Source organism: Ranitomeya imitator, chromosome 9 (genome assembly GCF_032444005.1).
Source record: "Ranitomeya imitator isolate aRanImi1 chromosome 9, aRanImi1.pri, whole genome shotgun sequence".
In the NCBI taxonomy this organism is placed as follows: domain Eukaryota; kingdom Metazoa; phylum Chordata; class Amphibia; order Anura; family Dendrobatidae; genus Ranitomeya; species Ranitomeya imitator.
Genome location: NC_091290.1, coordinates 137491312 through 137512505, shown reverse-complemented (window position 1 = coordinate 137512505; position 21194 = coordinate 137491312). Strand labels below are relative to the sequence as shown.

At 41.0% G+C, this 21194-nt stretch overlaps 1 protein-coding gene across 1 annotated transcript in view; it reads right to left on the bottom strand.

Annotated features, from left to right (window-relative positions):
- Window positions 1-21194, bottom strand: part of CDH13 (cadherin 13) — a 667269-nt gene that overhangs the window by 13699 nt on the left and 632376 nt on the right. Inside the window, exons 12-13 of the mRNA XM_069739177.1 lie at window positions 10757-10990; window positions 7269-7487 (exon numbers count right to left, since the gene is read on the bottom strand). Coding sequence (XP_069595278.1) covers window positions 7269-7487; window positions 10757-10990 — 453 coding nt within the window. The remainder of the gene's footprint in view (window positions 1-7268; window positions 7488-10756; window positions 10991-21194) is intronic.

The following is a 21194-nucleotide window of genomic DNA, read 5'->3' as shown; positions in this document are numbered from 1 at the left end:
CAATGAGCAATGGCTGAAATCAATTGGAATAACTCTTTAGAAGACATACGTGTGAAGTCTTATGACAGATGAAGATCAGACTTGCTTGGATCAATCAACAATCTCATGAGTATTGGGAATAGGATAATCTGAGATGTCGGAGGAGACCAGGGTTAGACATGTTAGGTTTTACCCTGGTTTGTTACCAGTTTGGCACCAAAAGTCTACGATAGTATTTTATTTCCTTTACCTGATAAAATGCACCAAATTGGATGTGTATGTTTTTGGAAAATTTCAGAAAAATAGTTTTTGAAGCTACACACTCTAATCATCTGAATTATGGGAGTTTTTTCGCCTGGTAAAGTGACTAACACCCATGCCTGTACTCGCTAATGTTTTTTAGCCAGGCGTTGTCATACGTTTGTTGCAGATGGTGCAGGGTGACAATGCAGCAGTTCTATAGAAATCTAGGACTTCGGGTACCATCCAGGAAGGAAGTCGGTGTGTTAATTTTTCACCTATTCCGGCTCTGACCCTTGGGCAGGGCCTTACTCTATTAAACCCCTAGCTCTGTACTTCCAGTGCCAGTTATAAGGTCTACTTTCCCTAGTTTACTCCTCTTACTCAGCTTCTGCTCAGTCATTTTGTTTCTCGTTTTTTGACCTTGGCACATGTGTTGACTACTCTACTGCCTGACAACTTGGTTTCTATCCTGACCTCTTGGTACTCACCTGACTTCCAGACCATCCTCTGACAGCCAGCTTCACCAGCTAGCAGCCACTTCGCCCCTGCATAAGTCAACATTCCTGTATAGAGGTTAAAGGGTGAATGCCAATATCCCCCTGGAACATGCCATACAAATTGGCTAGCTCCAAGCCTGCCGCAGAAGCCTTTCTAAGTTCTGCCTGCCTTCCATTGACAGTGAAATAAAATAGTGAGTGATCGTGTTGGCAAAATTAACCAGTTTCAACAGAACTGGCCACCATCCTAGAGTGTATGTGGGCCACCCAACCCTCCGTCCAAGGAAGTTCAGGGTCAAAAGGTCAAATTTGTATGTTTGTAGGGCAGATATGAAGCAACCAGAAATGAATAACAGCAGCTTACTTTTTTTCTATTGACAACACTAGCCATATGCTGTCACCACTAGGGGGAGCTCACTGCATACGGTTTCTACACTGAACTCAATAATAAACCTGTATGCAGTCATCTTCTGAGCTCTGTGTTTACTCAAAAGATGTGTATATGCTATACTGGTCTTACAGAGCTGTCTGGCCCACGCTGATGATAACTAGTTGCGATGTGCCTACTAGGCTTTCACAGATGGCACCTTCCATGGCGTCACAATAGATTTCTTTCCCATATAGGAGCATACAGGCGCGTGACTGGCTCCCTATTCAGGAAATTACTCTGTGCCCTTAAACAGCCTTAAACACGACATCACACATCTGGAGGTTATGAGAAAGGCAATACCATATAAAATAATGAAGAGACCTGTAAACATTTCATATGCTGATCTTATAGGGTCATGAATACTAAATTCCAGTCAAATAATCAGTTTATTTAACAACTTTAAAGGGATGTACATGTTCAGGCTGGAGTAGTTGGAAAAATGCCAATGTCTAAATGAAATACGTGGATAAAAAAAAGAACTGCAGTATTTTAGTCACCTGCATTAAAGAGGACCTGTTGCCAAGTCACCAGTGTCCTGTTTTAGCTCTCATTTTATTCCCACTTCACCCCTGAGTTTTCCATTTTTTATTTTTTTTAAATCCGCCATATGGTTTCAGAGATATGGGCCTTTTTATTTTTTTCTGGTCTTTACTAAGGGGGCGTGGCTCATAGGATCCTCAGGGGCGTGTACTTACACCACACCGCATAATTAAGCCTAAGCAACTCCTCCCCTTTTGAAAAGATCATTCAATGCAACACCAACTAAAAAGGTTCACATCTCTGGAACCACATGGTGGATTTTAAAAATATAAAAAACAGAATACTCAGGAGAATGGCGGGAATGAAATAAGAGCAAAAAAACTGTACTATGGGGACCTTTGCAAGTTTCTTTAAAGGGGTTGAACAGCATTAAAAAGAACAAAACAATGCAGCTTTTTTCTCTTCATTCATAGGTTGTGTGGTATTGTGGTTGTGTGGCTAATTTGTAATACCAGACTGAATTGCTGTCTTTAAAAAAAATAATAATTACACCCGGAAAACCCCTTTAATTTTAAATAAATATCACATCACCATAAATTACAGGGGCTGTCAGGAAGCCATAAATGGACAATTCCTTTAAGACAATGTCATCGCCTAATGCCTTCTCCGTTTTTCAATACTGTAAAACCACTGGGTAATAAACAATATTGTCACCGACAAATTAGAATATTAATCTATGATTACGGAAAAATGCAAAAGAAATAATTAGTTCAGTTCTTCTACATTTTCCTTGTCCGTTTGGATTATAATGTGTAATTCTGTCCTAAAAAGAGATTAATTCTTTCACGATTGTATTATACGTGGGGAATGAATGGGAAATTATTTCTTTTAATCATCGTCAGTTTCCATTGTGAGAAATTACATTCTGCAGTGTGGGGAGCAGAAGTTTTTTTTTTAACCCTTTAACATAATTTCTATTTCCAACTTGTCTATTACAGATGTAGCGGCAGAAGATGACTGTTCAAACCAAGCACAGGTGCTCAGTGCGCCCTTGACGTGGCCAACCTACCTCCGACCTTCTATTTTATTGACTGCTCTGGCTTTAAAAGGAGCAAGGAAGGGTGGACTAGACATGCGTGGCCTCATTCGATGCAAGTGAATTGAGTGATGATGGACACGACTAGTTGTCATGTGGCTATAAGTGTGCAAATTGCATACCTGCAGTCAGATGATGCTGGTATCGGAGAATCCTGACAGTGCGCACTGTGCGTGATGTGAGGATTCACAAGTCTGCAGTTACATAGAGTGACTGCAGACTTGTACCCCAAGGCCAGGCAACATCCAATAAGGAGAAGCTTTCTCCCTATGGGTGCCTATATTATTTGCAGCTCATAACACTTAATCAAAGTGAAGGGGAACAGCCATGCTACACTATATATTTAGCTCGGCAGCCATCATGTTGGTGGATGCTACTGTATATAGGTTTCAAGGACTTGAAGACCCCAAAGTGATCTGAAAAATGCCCTCTATGCCTGTCAAGCTGAGAATAAGGTTGAAATAGGACCCTCAATGTCTCGTTTACCCAAGGACCTGCAAACACCTTCGGTCAGCCCTGACATTTACACAAACTATTGCAGGGGTAGCTCCAGGTATAGCGAGCATCTATATACATTAATGGGTTAATAATCTTCTTTGGATGATCTAATAAGTTCATCACAGGGAGTTCCCATGCTGATCTCAATGATTTACCATGATGGAAGCACATATTCCATCTTCCTGCAGTGCCCCCGCAGGGGAGATGAAGTATTACATATTGAAATGAATAGGATGACTAAGTAAGGAGTGGATATCCTCGGTCCTGCAGTGCCCCCGCAGGGGAGATGAAGTACTACATATTGAAATGAATAGGATGACTAAGTAAGGAGTGGATATCCTCGGTCCTGCAGTGCCCCCGCAGAGAAGATGAAGTATTACATATTGAAATGAATAGGATGACTAAGTAAGGAGTGGATATCCTCGGTCCTGCAGTGCCCCCGCAGGGGAGATGAAGTACTACATATTGAAATGAATAGGATGACTAAGTAAGGAGTGGATATCCTCGGTCCTGCAGTGCCCCCGCAGGGGAGATGAAGTATTACATATTGAAATGAATAGGATGACTAAGTAAGGAGTGGATATCCTCAGTCCTGCAGTGCCCCCGCAGGGGAGATGAAGTACTACATATTGAAATGAATAGGATGACTAAGTAAGGAGTGGATATCCTTGGTCCTGCAGTGCCCCCACAGGGGAGATGAAGTACTACATATTGAAATGAATAGGATGACTAAGTAAGGAGTGAATATCCTCGGTCCTGCAGGGGAGATGAAGTATTACATATTGAAATGAATAGGATGACTAAGTAAGGAGTGGATATCCTCGGTCCTGCAGGGGAGATGAAGTATTACATATTGAAATGAATAGGATGACTAAGTAAGGAGTGGATATCCTCGGTCCTGCAGTGCCCCCGCAGGGGAGATGAAGTACTACATATTGAAATGAATAGGATGACTAAGTAAGGAGTGGATATCCTCGGTCCTGCAGGGGAGATGAAGTATTACATATTGAAATGAATAGGATGACTAAGTAAGGAGTGGATATCCTCGGTCCTGCAGTGCCCCCGCAGGGGAGATGAAGTACTACATATTGAAATGAATAGGATGACTAAGTAAGGAGTGGATATCCTCGGTCCTGCAGGGGAGATGAAGTATTACATATTGAAATGAATAGGATGACTAAGTAAGGAGTGCATATCCTCGGTCCTGCAGTGCCCCCAGAGGGGAGATGAAGTATTACATATTGAAATGAATAGGATGACTAAGTAAGGAGTGCATATCCTCGGTCCTGCAGTGCCCCCAGAGGGGAGATGAAGTATTACATATTGAAATTAATAGGATGACTAAGTAAGGAGTGGATGTCCTTGGTCCTGCAGTGCCAGCACAGGGGAGATGAAGTATTACATATTGAAATGAATAGGATGACTAAGTAAGGAGTGGATGTCCTTGGTCCTGCAGTGCCCCCAGAAGGGAGATGAAGTACTATTGAAATGAATAGGATGTAGGATGACTAAGTAAGGAGTGGATGTCCTTGGTCCTGCAGTGCCCCCAGAGGGGAGATGAAGTACTATTGAAATGAATAGGATGTAGGATGACTAAGTAAGGAGTGGATGTCCTTGTTCCTCCAGAGCTAGAGACATGTTTTTAGTAATCCTGTTCCATTCCCACTTCTCCTCCTTTTTTAAAAATCATATATATATATATATATATATATATATATATATATACACACACAACTTATTATACCTAAGTTTACCTGCCGCAATGGATTAATACCGAAGGTGATCTGCTAAATTGATAATCCCAATAGTGATCACAACGATCAGCCATGAGGGACCTGGCAGCAGGTGTTTTATTTCCCTGCAGTGCCCCTACAGGGGAAACTAGGAATTACACACTTTCCATGGAAATGAACAGGATTGTCTGTGCCATGCATGGATATCCTGGTTCCTCCAGAACAAGAGACAATCTTTGTACCCCTGCTCAGCTTTGAGGGTCTCGAGGGAACCCCCACATGGTCCCTTTAAGAAGAACAATTTCTGAATTGTATTCTTTTCTTTTCCACCCAATTATAGAAGAATCCGGGACATCTGGCCTAATAATAGCGAAGCGGTATTAGAATTTCTCGAGTTTATTGTGTATCGTTTCTGGATCTGAGCTTCCTGCTGTGAAATGAAGCCATCGGTAATAATCTTACCTCTTTTCAGCCGAGTTAATGTTGGTTAAACAAGAGCGGAGTATGATTGTGGTTACATTGCTGAGTGTTTTATTATGCTTTGCTTTTCCCCATGCAGTCATTATCGTTTGCTTGGTTTCGCGGTTTGGACGAGGAAGAATTCATTTGCTCTTTTATTATAATATTAGATATTTTGTTCTTGTTCGATAACCTCTGGTGGCAAAGCTGTTTGTTAAAAGGGAAATTAGCGGTGGAAGTTTGATGGCTTTTAATTAACAGCTTGTAGTCTCCTGTGACCGTGGTATACACCTGTAAGGGTTCACGGTATTTTGGGTGACGTAAGCCAGACATAAAATGGAACCAGTCACCGAGGATCCTTTAATTTACATGTTATTAAAATCATACAAAAGGCCTCCACTTTTTCTTTTCTGCAGATCACTTCTCAGCTTTGTTGAATAGACTGTGGCAGAAGTAGCAGAGTCATCTCATTATCATTAGAGGGCACCATAAAGGGGCTTTTGTCTCAACTTCGGTAATAGAGAGGAGGGATTTTTAATCTTTTTGTTTAGAGGGAATGTGTCAACACTTTTTTGCTGTGTAATCTGAGAACAGCATGATGTAGGGACAGCGATGTGTCACTTGCTGTCATTTTGATACTATCCCCGTTTTCTCTGCTGACAGTACTCAGAATGCTGAGCTCTGTGTAGCCCCACCCTCACCACTGATTGGCTACGTACACTGTGTATAGACTGAAAGCTGCTAATCGGTGGTGAGGGCGGAGTTAGAGAGAGCAGTTGACTAGGAGGCGCCAGTCACCTAGTCCTGTAGTGATAATCTCCTGCTGATAAAACGCTAATTGTATTGAAACAGCAAGTTTAGTCAGTGACACAACCATGCTGATGGTCCAGACTGTCATTTTCAGGAATGCACTGCCCCCTCCAAAAAAAAAAAAAGCAGGAACCTGGAATGTGGAAATATGTGGGCTTATAGGATTAAATGTCAGAATAACCCTTTAATGACTGAAGGTGTGATAATAAGACTGACCCTATGAAATAGTAGGTTTTGTATGTATTTCCCCTGTCTCTGAATGAGGAGGTTATACTAGTGTATGATGCACTCTTGCATCCAGCTAAAAGGGCAAAAAAAAGGGAGAAAAAAATGCACTGGTATTTAGTGCTAAAAACTGCACTGTGCGAATTAATCCTTCTCCTCCTCTTCACTGGGAATTGTCAGTGAATGACTGAGGTAGGAGCTTTCCTCCATCTTCTCCATCCTTGGCATGGTCATAAACATCCCGGAGGAGAAGGTTTCCGCTGAGACTCCACGTTGCTGCCCTTTAATTTGTGCCTTCGGCAGCTCTAATGTCCGAGTGCCGCTTTGTAAATATGGCCGCTCCGATGGGTCTCATGTTGGGAAATGCATTAATGAGGATCAGGACTCGATTCCCGCAGGAATTTACTTTCTAATCTTTTTTTTTTCTCCCTTATGAATTGAAATCTGTTTGGAACCGAGGAGCGAAATTAAGCCTTCCCTTGTATCGCCCGCTCTGAGCTGCCGAGAAGTCCAATTTCCTCATATACTTTGAGCATCAATTCTTCTTTATTATCAACATCTCTGCTGCTGACAATGAATGAAAACGTTGTTGCAACATTGTTGTTGTTGAAAGTCCGACATGAGAAATAGATGAACATTATTTTATCTAGAGGCAAAAACTTGTCCTAGAGCTGAAACTCTAAGATACAACACGTGGTCAGCATTATTTTACCCTCTACATGCGGAGCTGGATGAAAAGACCCCAAATGATATATTGCCACTTATCACTGCTTGCAAAAACTTTATAAAAACCACATAAAACTAAGCCGAAAACTTACAGAAAAGACTGTAGAGTGTAAAGATGAGGACGACGGCCATGCTGACGTGTGGGGCATCGGCTGAACTGCAGTCTACTTTGCCTTTCTTGCAGGAGCACACTTGGATCGTAACGTCTGCGCTGTACGACAATGGAGGTTTCCCCGAGTCCGTCACCAGCACCGGGAGATTGTAGTTAGCTTTCTTCAGATTCTGAAGTAGACTGACTTGTGCGTGAGTATCTGGAGAAATTCAAAAGGATTGAATTAATTTATAGCATTAAATATCATAATATTCCCTCCCGAGGACAAGATGATATCTACTACAATATAGCTCCTTAAGTAGAAGCAAATATGCACCTATGTACAAGAACATAACTACTATAATACTGCTCCCTATGTACAAGAATATAACTACTATAATGCTGCCCCTATGTACAAGAATATAACTACTATAATACTGCTCCTGTGTACAAGAATATATAACTACTATAATACTGCCCCTATGTACAAGAATATAACTACTATAATACTGCCCCTATGTACAAGAATAAAACTACTATAATACTGCCCCATGTACAAGAATATACCTACTATAATACTGCTCCTATGTACAAGAATATAACTACTATAATACTGCCCCTATGTACAAGAATATAACTACTATAATACTGCTCCTGTGTACAAGAATATAACTACTATAATACTGCCCCTATGTACAAGAATATAACTACTATAATACTGCCCCTATGTACAAGAATAAAACTACTATAATACTGCCCCATGTACAAGAATATAACTACTATAATACTGCTCCCTATGTACAAGAATATAACTACTATAATACTGCCCCTATGTACAAGAATATAACTACTATAATACTGCTCCTGTGTACAAGAATATAACTACTATAATACTGCCCCTATGTACAAGAATATAACTACTATAATACTGCCCCTATGTACAAGAATAAAACTACTATAATACTGCCCCTATGTACAGGAATAAAACTACTATAATACTGCCCCCTATGTACAGGAATATAACTACTATAATACTGCTCCTATGTACAAGAATATAACTACTATAATACTGCCCCTATGTACAGGAGAATAACTACTATAATACTGCCCCTATGTACAAGAATATAACTACTATAATACTGCCCCTATGTACAAGAATATAACTACTATAATACTGCTCCTATGTACAAGAATATAACTACTATAATACTGCTCCTATGTACAAGAATATAACTACTATAATACTGCTCCTATGTACAAGAATATAACTACTATAATACTGCCCCTATGTACAAGAATATAACTACTATAATACTGCCCCCTATGTACTATGGAATATGACTACTATAGTAGGACTTTAGGAGAATCTCCGCTCATGGTCTTTATCCTTTAAATAAATGTACGACATCAGTAAAATACTTTATTTCTCCATCACCGAATGTCAAAATCATTTCACTCGGCAGAGACTCGGACTTCAGACATGTTGAACAACCACAGCTTTCTAATAGAAGCTCTCATTGATTTCTCCTAAGATTCTGCCTGGTGCATCTTTTACGGTTGTGTTTCGCCATCTGAAGACTTTCCTCTCCTGTTCTCTGTCTCATATTTTTAGAAGGATAAGAAGGAAGACGTTAAATTGACAGAAGTTCACAATGAATCTCCAAGACTGATCACACAACGTCTCGATCCCGGGTCCTCTCTTCTGCCGAGTATACTCTTCACCTCTTTCGGGAGATGACACCGAGTACAAAAACAAGGGTTCAGCTCGGTCTACCTCTTCCCTTCGTCTTCTTCATGGAGGATTTTTAATTGACGTGAGTTTCTATGACTTGTCTTGAAACTCAAGTGGGAACAAGGCTTTTTAAAATAAAAAATGAAAGAGAACGAGAAATAGATCCAAAAATAGTCTGTAGCTGGACGGCTTTAGGTAATGAGGTGGCAATTCCCAAGATATAAAAATTATATGACAAAAGTTCTTGAAGATGGATTAGAAGTGACTAATATCGCGGTGCTCAGACCATAGCGAATATCGAATTCTATTTTCCATTGTAAATCATGCCATGGCTCATTTTACCTGTAATATATTACACTACTCCGGCCAAATGAAGAATCTAGCTGTCCTTGTGCTGGAGGAAATGTGCGGAAAGGAAGATTTAATTGAACTTTATCTTTTTTTATTTTTTTTAGAACCATTAGTTTTTCATTTTTCCATCAACATAGCCATACAAATGTAAGAGTGGTGAACTGCACGGTCAAGTTCCTACCCGTCATGTCGATAATATCATGTGGTTTAAGCATATATATATATATAGTATATATATATATATATATATAGTGTATATAGTAAATAGACTGTGTTATGGTAGTGAATGGCATAGGGTAGAGATATAGATTAGAATCTGGGACATAAGATAAGGACAATAGGGTTAAGATACGGTTAATGTTTGGGACTAGCCCAGAGTGGGAGGGGTGAGTGATGGTGAAAAGCAGGCACTTCCTGGTAGTTGGTCAGATAGGGAAAGACAGTAATCAAGGTCTAGCTGAAGTGCAGTGGGCTGCTACCGTCAGCAAGTATTTATCGTTCATGGAGGCCTCACTAGAGTCCCTTGCGGACTCTCCTGGAACGTTTGGAGCTCAGGGCTCAGTATGGGTACTATGGAGAGTATCTTATTCTCTGGTGTACAGAGATGGACACGGAACCGTGAGAAGGGAAGGTTAAGGATCCTGGGTGCACTGTGGGACAAGAAATCTCAGGCAATGAGGGAGCAAGTGAACGTAGGGATAGTCCAGAAGGAACGGGTAGCGATGCTGTGGGCGTGCCGTACCAAGGAAACAGGGAACAACAAGTGTTACAATCCTTGGTTGTATCTTGTTAATGGCACCAATTTTGCAGTACATAGAATTTACTAAATACAGTATCTTTCGTTATTTTAATGGATTGCAAATGGAAAAAATACCAAAAAAAAAGAGCGATTCTGAAATTTTTTGGTTTGTTTTTTTGGGTTCAAAGTGAACGTTGTTAGGAAGCTAGCCCATTGGCAACTTGAGATTTTTTTGTGAGGAAAAAATAGACGATGGGATGAGAGACGGAGACTCTCGCTTTGTCTAACCCCTTAGATGCCGTAAACACTATCGATTGCTGCATGTAAGGCGGTGAGTTCTGAATTATCCCAGATTCTGGCCATTGTACACTTACTAACTGTGAGTTGACATTTGTTGGCGATGGTGCGGCTAAGCCTCTGAGCCCTTGTCATCACAAAACCATAGGTGGCGTTATTTGTAATATATAACCCCAAAGCGTTTGAGTAATTTCATTCACGCTGCCTTGGTTTCAAGTCGAAGTGAAGAGACATCTGATTGGCTCAAAGCACAACTCTGATGTCACACGGCTGAATATCCCACCCACGAGGAATGGAGAGAAAGAATGGAATGATACAAAAAATATGTTAAGTTTGAAGATAGAATTCAAAATGCAGTGATGACACTCACTATTCAGTTGCGTGATTTTCCAGGATTTATCTGACACGGATTGTTTCCCCAATTCAAATCTAAACGGGTCGGCGTTCGGATGAAGATCTTTGTCCCACGCTCCAAGAGTGATGACGTTGAGGTCTTTCGAGTCTTCACACATTTTCGCCGAGGTTGGGTAGATATACGGTGCATTGTCGTTAACGTCTCCTAAGTTAATTTGTAATGTTCCTGTGCCGGTTGCAGGAGGTGTACCTGGAGAAAGGAAAATGGTAACATTGCATTGATTTCTAGAACGTAAAGTTTATAGTCGCATTGTTACACTATTATTATGCATTATTCTGGTCTAAGGGCTGTGTCTGAAAATAGAAAGAACAACAGTACCAGACTCAACCATCGACAAGAGTGGAAAATAAATGGCCGTCAGGTATTAATAATCTCATACAATGCCTTACTGCTACTTGTCACTTCCAAATTGCCAGATCTTTGACGCCAACCTAGATGTCCATGATTCAGAAAACTGGAAGATCCTTTCATATTGTGTTTTGTCAATTCAAAGGTCGATTCTACTTCACCATGGACCCTTTTTTTTTGGAATTGCTATGGTCTCATCTCACTAGTCCCCAAAGATGGGAAGAGGAGTATAACACATTTCAGAAGGTAACTTAATGGGGTTTCCTAATCTCCAAGACCAACTTTTTTCACTCTAGAATATATTTGAAAATTTAGGGAATATTTCATGATTTTTTTGTTCAGGATTTTCACATCTAAGCCGAAGAGTTCGTAAAGTTATGTCCTGTGTAAGTGACCCCCTGTAATACTTTTTATTACCTGCGGAGGTGCTGTGAGTAAACACAAAACGTAGTACCAGGTTTCTCCTAAGCTTTCGAATGATCTTTGGGTGCATCCCCACGTTGTGATCCGGATTTTGGGCAATGAATTCTTCTAATAAATAGGATTTTACAAAATTTACAATCCCTTTAGAGGTTTATACTCAGGTTCTTTCATTTTGTAAAATTGCAAAGTGCTTGAAAAGGCAAACAACTTTGCAATTTTCAATTTATAAAAAATCGTCTCCATTCTCAAGAACAGAGAGATTTCTAATTTTATTGTTTATTGTTTGTTGCCACCTTTCGGAAACTGCATTCTCCAAGCCAAGGAGAGCAGCGCTTACAAAATCTTTCAAAAGGAGCTAGCAAGTGCTGCTCTGTTGTTTTTGAGCTCCTTTGAGGCTGTAGACACACAGCCACATCAGCTTTCACCATGGGAGAGCAAACTGTTCAGGCCACCAGTGCAACTGTGTCGCCTGAACCATTGGTCAATTAGAAGTGCCCTGGGGAAACTGGGAACAAGCAGTGCACTCCTGAAAACACATGATTATGCAACTTAAAATTTACCAAAATTTCCCATTAGGGTGTAAAAAAAAGTATTGTATATTTGCTAAGGCTGGAGTCATTTTTCTTGCAAGTTCTCCAATGCCCCCAACATCAGTCACGGAGGAAGGGTCTGAGTCTGGCTATCAGTGTTCGCCAACGACGCAGACAATTTACCCGAGCCTGGTCTCCGCCATATTTTAGGATGCTCAGTAGAGATAGCGTCTATAAGAAATTGGATACTTGATTACAATGTCTGCATGTCGAATTCAGACGCCAGTAGGCGTATCATAAAAGCAAGCTACGATATGACAAATGACACGCCATCCATTCCAACCAGCCGAGCCGAGAACGCAGATATCGCTTTGCATTGTGTCTGAAACTTCCCGAGCAAAACCCCACTCCTTTAATGAAAAATAAATTATTTTTTTCGCTTTTGATTGGACTAATTGAATTTGTAATATGAATCCAACACATTTCTTGGATCTTGATGTATTATTAAGAAAAGTCGTGAGACGGGATGGTTGAAAACACAATGGCGCATTTGAAATATGATCACAAAAGTCGCCTTTCATGCATTTAATTAAATTGCTGTCTTTAATTCTGAACGCATTATTTCCAGGCCGGACTGATAGTGTCTGTACGCGTCTTTATCTTTTTCTTCCTTTTCGTCATTGATATTAAAATGGGGAAAAAAAAACGTTTTGGAATTAAGAAACTGACGACCGTAGGATCTGATTTTTTTTTTCTTGCAATGTTGATAATGTGGTTTTTGCCCTGCCATGGAAATGTATCTCTGTATTATTCAGGGACTGGCGGTAATCTAAGGGAAACATAGTGAGAAAGTCAATTAATGGCTTCTACTTTTAACTATTATTTTATCTCTAAAAAAAAAGACATTGATGTGCTCGGATCAGTGCGATCACTCTTTCTTGGAGTCAGATTGTTGGATTGTTGCCCGAAACTTCCCGAATCCATTTCACATCATTAGATAGAAAGTCACCCGAAACTTCCCGAATCCATTTCACATCATTAGATAGAAAGTCACCCGAAACTTCTAGAATCCATTTCACATCATCAGATAGAAAGTCACCCGAAACTTCCCAAATCCATTTCACATCATTAGATAGAAAGTCACCCGAAACTTCCCAAATCCATTTCACATCATTAGATAGAAAGTCACCCGAAACTTCCCAAATCCATTTCACATCATTAGATAGAAAGTCACCTGAAACTTCCCAAATCCATTTCACATCATTAGATAGAAAGTCACCCGAAACTTCCCAAATCCATTTCACATCATTAGATAGAAAGTCACCCGAAACTTCCCGAATCCATTTCACATCATTAGATAGAAAGTCACCCGAAACTTCCCGAATCCATTTCACATCATTAGATACAAAGTCACCCGAAACTTCCAAAATCATTTCACATCATTAGATAGAAAGTCACCCGAAACTTCCCAAAACCATTTCACATCATTAGATAGAAAGTCACCCGAAACTTCCCAAATCCATTTCACATCATTAGATAGAAAGTCACCTGAAACTTCCCAAATCCATTTCACATCATTAGATAGAAAGTCACCTGAAACTTCCCAAATCCATTTCACATCATTAGATAGAAAGTCACCTGAAACTTCCCAAATCCATTTCACATCATTAGATAGAAAGTCACCCGAAACTTCCAAAATCATTTCACATCATTAGATAGAAAGTCACCTGAAACTTCCCAAATCCATTTCACATCATTAGATAGAAAGTCACCTGAAACTTCCCAAATCCATTTCACATCATTAGATAGAAAGTCACCTGAAACTTCCCAAATCCATTTCACATCATTAGATAGAAAGTCACCTGAAACTTCCCAAATCCATTTCACATCATTAGATAGAAAGTCACCCGAAACTTCCCAAATCCATTTCAAATCATTAGATAGAAAGTCACCCGAAACTTCCAAAATCATTTCACATCATTAGATAGAAAGTCACCTGAAACTTCCCAAATCCATTTCACATCATTAGATAGAAAGTCACCTGAAACTTCCCAAATCCATTTCACATCATTAGATAGAAAGTCACCTGAAACTTCCCAAATCCATTTCACATCATTAGATAGAAAGTGACCCGAAACTTCCCAAATCCATTTCACATCATTAGATAGAAAGTCTTCAAAAGTTTACCAATTTTCGTTGCATTGGATGGCGTATTTTCAATTTCTTAGAGGTTGATTCTTACAGCTTTTAGGGGGAACAGGACTTTCCAAAGCTGCGCCCCCAAGTCCCATTGTATCACCGCCAGTTGAAGACCACATGTAGACTTGTATAGCGTAAACATTAGTGATGAGCGAGTGCATGCTCGGGTACTAACCGAGTGTCTTCAGCATGCTCGAAAAATATCTTCGAGTCTGCGCAGCTGTATGTCTCGCGGCTGTTTGACAGTTGCAACACATGCAGGGATTACCTGTTTCTTAGGGAATCCCTGTCTGTGTTGCAGCTCTCTAACAGCGTGAGACATGCAGCCGCGGGGACTCAAACAAATTTTTCAAGCACACTGAAGACACTCGGTTAGCCCCCGAGCATGCTTGCTCATGACTAGTAAACCTACTCCTTTCTGGGGCCTCTTCTGATTTGTAGGCACAGCATGACATCATCGTTTCAGTATAATGTATTTAAGACATCACGCCAAGCCTATGTAGGAGGCAGGTCAAAGAACTCCAATCCAGAAGTCATAAACTACTGAGGTGGCACCTGGACCAGATCCCTGCCAATCTTTTTGATCATCTCTACTATGCAGGTGAAATCTACAGAGGATAATAGTAGCAGGCAAGGGAAATAGTTTTTACAAAACTTCATGGCATGCCAATGTCACAGAATAATCCCAAACTTTCACCCCTTACCCTCCACAGATCAAGCGTTAGATATACACCTGCTGCTAACATTCCTCTCCTCTCTACAAAATGAGAATCTTCAAATCTCCTACTCCTTTCTGGGGCCTCTTCTGATTTGTAGGCACAGCATGACATCATCGTTTCAGTATAACATATGTATGACATCACGCCAAGCCTATGTAGGGGGCAGGTCAAAGTACTTCAATCCAGAAATCGCAAAATACTGATGTGGCCACTGGTCCAGATCCCTGTCAATCATTTTGATCATCTTTACTATGGAGGTGAAATCTACAGAGGATAATAGTACCAGGCAAGGGGAAGAGTTTTTACAAAACTTCATGGCATGCCAATGTCACGGAACAATCCCAAACTTGAATCCCTTACTCTCGACAGATCAAGCGTTAGATATACACCTGCTGATACCATTCTTCTCCCCTCTACAAAATGAGAACCTTCGAACATCCTAAAACTTTCTGGTGCCTCTTCTGATTTGTAGGCACAGCATGACATCATCGTTTCAGTATAACGCATGTATGACATCACGCCAAGCCTATGTAGGGGACAGGTCAACTACTGATGTGGCCACTGGTCCAGATCACTGCCAATCTTTTTGATCATCTGTACTATGTAGGTGAAATCTACAGAGGATTATAATGGGAATAGTTTTTACAAAACTTCATGGCATGCCAATGTCACGGAACAATGCCAAAGATTCATCCCTCACTCTCAGCAAATCAATAAGCCTTCTAATAACATTCCTGCTCCTGTACAATACTGTAGTATATCTGCACATGAGTAAATATAGCGTGCCAACCGCATTGTAGTCATGTGTTCTCACGTGATAATTAAGATCGGAAATCTCTGTCAGATCTGGTAATAAGCACCGGAGCACAGATGCTGTATTAAGCACTGATTTCAGCACTTTAATTTTTAATCAAGGCTGCGTGATGACATATTAAAGCAATATTTTACCGGCAATTTATGAGATTGAAATAGCAAAAAGAGCTGCATCTGGAGCAAGATGCTTAATTATTGCAGTGGCGAGTAGGAGATAAGGACATTAATTGTGCTGCCATTAAAACTAATTGTCTACATTCTACCAAAACAGGTTGAAGTAGAATGCACCAATTAATCTGTGCACAGAACACGGAAAATCCAGCAAGTGGAATGAATTAGTAGGTATGATGGTGGAGCTGCTTCATACCCCCGGCAATAACCAAGTACCTGCTGTAGTGGAGTGAATTAGAGGGATGTTTCATTAGGATGGCCATAATCCATATGTTTATATTAGGGTACATGGACTATATTGGGAAGAGGAGGTCTCCAGCTCTTCAGCATTGAAGAGAGGCTTCAGCTCGAGCAATCGTGTCCTGGCCATGTACTACATTCATTCATTTGGCCACTTCTTCACATCAGGAAAAATTTCATACCACCTTCAACAGCCCCTGCCTCCTTCTTCTATGATTGGTCAGAGGAAGCAGGACTCACAAGCTTTCTCTATGAGTGAAGGGTCAGCAGGACTCACAGGTTTCTCTATGAGTGAAGGGTCAGCAGGACTCACAGGTTTCTCTATGAGTCAGGGTAGAGTAAGCATGACTCACAAGCTTTTTATATGAGTGGGTGGGGGAAGCAGGACTCACAGGTTTTTCAGTATGTGTGGGTGGGAGGAGCAGGAATCACAATTCACAGGCTTTCTCTTTGAGTGGGAAGGGACGCATGACTCACAGGCTCTCTTAATGAATGGGTGGGGAAGCAGGGCTCACAGACTTTCTTTATGACTGGGTGGAGGAAGCAGGACTCACAGGCTTTCTCTATGAGTGGGAGGGAAAGCAGGACTCACAGCTTTTCTCCATGACTGGGTGGAAGAAGCAGGACTCACAGGCTTTCTTTATGAATGGGAGGGGAACCAGGACTCACAGCTTTTCTCTATGACTGGGTGGAAGAAGCAGGACTCACAGGCTTTCTCTATGAGTAGAAGGGGAAGCAGGACTCACAGGCTTTCTTCATGAGTGGGTGAAAGAAGCAGGACTCACAAGCTTTCTCTATGACTGGGTGGAAGAAGCAGGACTCACAAGCTTTCTCTATGACTGGGTGAAAGAAGCAGGACTCACAGGCTTTCTCTATGAGTAGAAGGGAAAGCAGGACTCACAGGCTTTCTTCATGAGTGGGTGGAAGAAGCAGGACTCACAAGCTTTCTTCATGAGTGGGAGGGGAAGCAGGACTCACAGCATTTTTCTATGACTGGGTGGAAGAAGCAGGACTCGCAGGCTCTCTCTATGACTGGGTGGAGGACATGAGACTAACAAGCTTTAACCCTGAGTGGACAGGACAATTCGTGTTCACAGACTTTTCCCGTGAATGATTAGTTGAAGGAGGACTTTCTTCTGTACTGGCAGCATTTAAACTGTAAATTATGTGTATATTACATATGTATTCACTACAAACTGAAACAAATTAATAAAAAACTAAATATTCTCAAGTTCTGGTCTACCCTAGTGACCAGATAGTAGTGATGTCATTATCCATAGGCTTGGGATGTAAGGAAGTCTCAGTCTTCTGTTCTCCCACAAATACCAGCAAATGTATTTAGGTAGTTGGTGAGACCAGTCTCTTTTTGAAAATGAACTTGCTTCTCCTACTATGTAATTGTCACGGGTTTACTGTGACAGCGAGGGGCCAGAAGAACACATGCTGATTTCACGTACTCCTGCACTGATTGGAATCACTTCTTCATATTAAACGGTGCAGGTTTCTGTTAGCAGCGCAGGGGTTAAACTGTTCAGCTTGGAATCTATGAAGCTTTCCTACTTGGATGGTCTCAGCTGTTCAGTATTGGCCACTCCCCTCTGCTTTATATACTCGCCTCTGGCAATCTGGATTGCTAGTGTTAATCTAGTACTGTCTGGTGTGGATCAGAGGAATCGGTTGTTGGTAGAGGCGTTTTGGAGTGTTGATCTGTGATTGTTGCTTGGTGTTTTGGCTGTGTGCAATTCCTCATCCTCTCATACTTGGTTTTCCTTCCTTTTTATCTGGTATTTTCATTTATTCCTGTGCATCCTTCCTTGTTAGTCTGGTTTGTGCATATACATTCACTATTACTACCCACTTCCCTGGGTTTGGGGCTCCATATTCAGCCTGACGAGGTCTCTCCTTCCCACATGGGTAAGCACACGCTATGTTTAGGCTATTGAGTAATGTTATATTGGGTATACAAGAACGGCAATTGCCGGTATGGGCTCCCTATATAATTGATTCAGATTTAGGGGCGCCTAGTTTACAAACTTGTATTTGCTCTTGGCTATAACAAACATGGAGACACCTTCTCTGGCTGTTTTGGTGTTTTTTATTGTGATTTTTTCGCCATCTGTTTTATATTTTGGCATTTAGCCGTTATTTATTGTATATGAGCTCTGTGTAATAAAAGTTCCCTTTTGATACTATATCTTATGATTTGGGCTCTATTCATTATTGAAAATTGTACCCATAAGAGTATACTCCTTGTTCTCTGTAGGTTTAATATTTATTTGGAGTTGCGGCTGCGCTCTCATCTTTTGGTCCCATATTTAGGACCATAACTATTAATGTGTTTCCAGCATGTCAGTGTCTGTTAACCACTTCCCTGGGTAGACAGATATATGGCTGATTCAGGAGTTGAGCAAGGTACGTGGCCCTGGCAACTTCACCATCAGAAGTCATCCGGGGAGAAGGGATAGCTATGGTGCCCCTAGCGTTAGGGACAAGGAAGGAGCCTCTGGCCCTGGGTATTCTGACAACAGTGTTGTGACCGTAATTCTTCATTTCTCTTTATGCTTTCATTCTCCCTCGATATTGTAGGACCATGAGTCCCAGTATGTCCTCGTTGTATAGCACCGGTAAGCCTTCAGCATGATTTCACTAGCGCAGACTCAACTTTCAAACAAGAGCCAAGCAGCGAGATTGAGGTCAGAACACCGTGGCAGCCCGATATAGAAAGTATTGATGAATATCCCTGCAGCTTACAGCAACTTGCTACATCATGCAAATTTACCAACACAGGCAAAGACATTTGTATGCAAATAATATAAAGCTGCGCATCTGCAAAACTTCGACAAGCCCTCTGAGACCAAGCGTGACCCTGGTGAAATTACTTGACTCGACTTGCATTAATGATGCAGCATATATGTGAGCCAAAATATAATATGAAAAAAAAATTAACTGCAGAATAAACAAATCAGCGAGTGCGCAACTCATATCCTGGGGGCAAACGTTTGTTGGGAAAACTTCTGGTTTCTTAAAGGGCTTTGTCATGAGAAAGCTGATAGATCAAGAGCTTTGCAGTTGAATTATCATTTACTTCTTACATTCTCAAAAGTCCTGGAGGTGGAGCTTTGACATAGTTGCATAAAAAGGGTGTTTTTTTAAGTTTAAGAAAGTGTTCTAGCCAAAATGTATGGGACCTACTGGATTCCCATATTGGAGGGAAGGAACTTTCATCTCTCCCAGTTCCAGAAACCTTTGGTGGTTATGATAGAGCCGAGTCTGGATAATTTGTCAGAAGTTGATGATGAAGCTAATGCTATTGACCAAGGGTGTCAAACTGCATTCCTCGAGGGCCTCAAACCATGCGTGTTTTCAAGATTTCCTTAGCATTGCACAAGGTGCTGGAATCATTCTCTGCAGGTGATTAAATTATCACCTGTGCAATGCAAGGAAATCCTGAAAACATGACCTGTTTGCAGACCTGAAGGAATGCAGTTTGACACCCCTGCTATTGACACCCTCTACAAAATTAGCAATTTTTTTTTTGCCAGAATCACAATTTGGGTTATTTCGATTCACACGAATCCATCAAAATGGTGATCTTTCAAAGACCTGGAAGAGGTTAGAATTAAAAAAGACAAAATAAACCCTTTATCCTTGCCATTCTTCACCTGTTCTTATCCTGCCTCTGCCATAGATTTTTGGTCCTCCTCTCTGGTCTTCTGTTCTACCAGTGCTCTAACCCAGCCTAGAAACCATTCCAAGCCTCGTGATTGGCTTCACATGGTCCCGTCAATGAGTGATACACGTCATGGCCTTAGCCCTGAAATGGAGCGATGGAAGAACAGAAGACCGGTGGTGCAATTGGAACTGAATCAATTCAGATTTAATAAAATCTGAACCAAATTTGAGATATACTCATCTGTAACACCTAAACGTTTTGCTGGGACACTTTTGAAAGTGAACCACAATAGAGAATGGCAGGATAAAACTGTAGCCAAAATGGGCATGTGATGTGGCGTTCCTTGGTTTTGAGGTGCTCCTCAGGGGAGGGGTTTAAATATTTTGAATTTTATATTGTAAGTGTTGGTATGCATGGATTAGGTGGGCACGCATCGGTCTTAGTTGGGAGACATTAGAGGTAGAAGTCACACCTAGATCTTGGTGCCTAAAGAGATCCAAAACCCCCTCTGATTAAAAGGCACATTGTAGGTGTGAACCTTGTCACAGATTTTACATTCAGCCAACAAAGCTACAAATTAGTCTCCCGGGCATCTAGCAGGGGACATAAGAGAAGACCACTAGTAAAGTCTATCTTCTCTTTATTTTTGCAATCTTATCACCCTGAGATAATATAACGTCTGGCCATCCGTACTGTGACTCGGAGTCGTTATCATTTTATGTATCGCAGTTCAGGCATGGCCTCTCCGATTTTTAGAAGCAGATGGCTTGAAATGCAGAAGAATTGACTCTAAAATAGAGAAAACTCTTGTTTAAGGTTTTTTTCTCATAATCAAAACTGGAGTTTTTCATGCACATGTAGCACTTCAGCAAAGGTCATCCGTGTCCCGGCATGGGTACGGAGATTCCTGGTGGGAGTTGATATGGAGGACACATGGTTGTAATTGGCGCTTAGTCCCAAAGTTTATAATTTAACATTTCTGGTGTGAATACTGAGTGAGTGTGCAGCTTAAAGGTGAAGGTTACAGCTTAAAGGGAATCTTTCATCTGGTTAAGGCAGCTTGAAGCTAACACCAGCTATGATATTGTAGTTATGTATATTTTCTCTCAAATGCAGTGGGTTTCCGAGACTAGCAGGTTGTAGGCACAGTGTCCCTGATTCCAGGGATGTGTCATTTACTGGGCTGCTTGATGCAGTTTTGTTTTTTTCTGTTGTAGATATTGCAGTTCTCAAAATGCTAAGCTGCGTATAACCCCGCCCACACCCCTGATTGGCAT